This window comes from Penaeus monodon, chromosome 20 (assembly GCF_015228065.2).
Source record: "Penaeus monodon isolate SGIC_2016 chromosome 20, NSTDA_Pmon_1, whole genome shotgun sequence".
NCBI classification, from domain to species: domain Eukaryota; kingdom Metazoa; phylum Arthropoda; class Malacostraca; order Decapoda; family Penaeidae; genus Penaeus; species Penaeus monodon.
In genome coordinates, this window is record NC_051405.1 from 18140991 (window position 1) to 18141438 (window position 448).

At 45.5% G+C, this 448-nt stretch overlaps 1 protein-coding gene across 1 annotated transcript in view; it reads right to left on the reverse strand.

Annotated features, from left to right (window-relative positions):
- The window catches only part of LOC119585667 (prolyl 4-hydroxylase subunit alpha-2-like), a 19448-nt gene that overhangs the window by 7825 nt on the left and 11175 nt on the right, over window positions 1-448 (reverse strand). The window contains exon 2 of the mRNA XM_037934342.1: window positions 111-244. Within this exon, the coding sequence (XP_037790270.1) occupies window positions 111-244 (134 nt within the window). The remainder of the gene's footprint in view (window positions 1-110; window positions 245-448) is intronic.

Consider the following 448-nt stretch of genomic DNA (forward strand, 5'->3'; position numbering starts at 1 on the left):
CCTTCCCATCTCCCTCTGTTTTTCCTTCCTCCGATTTCTCTACTCCTTTCCCCAACCAAGATATACCCAACCCTCCCGTTACACTGATGCCATATAACTCGACGCCTCACCTCTCGTTGCTGTATCCCTAAGAGCGTTTCTTAAAGCTGGGAATTCTTGAGTCACGCGCCGCAGGAAATGGTAGCTGTTGATAGGATTGTGCACGTAGTCGGCCTCGCTGCCTCTGTGCCAGTCGTTGATATATCTGTAGAGGAAGAACAGGTTATTAGGAGAGGTAGAATTTCGTCCTTTCGTTCGTCGCCGATAATGACCCTAGCTGTTAACGCCGCAGATAACTTTAAATACTCAGTCGATTCTTTCGTTCGCACTACGCTTGAAGAACACGCCGGAAATAATTTTGCATTTGACTGCAAACTTACTTTTTACAATTTGATGTAATTTGGTTATC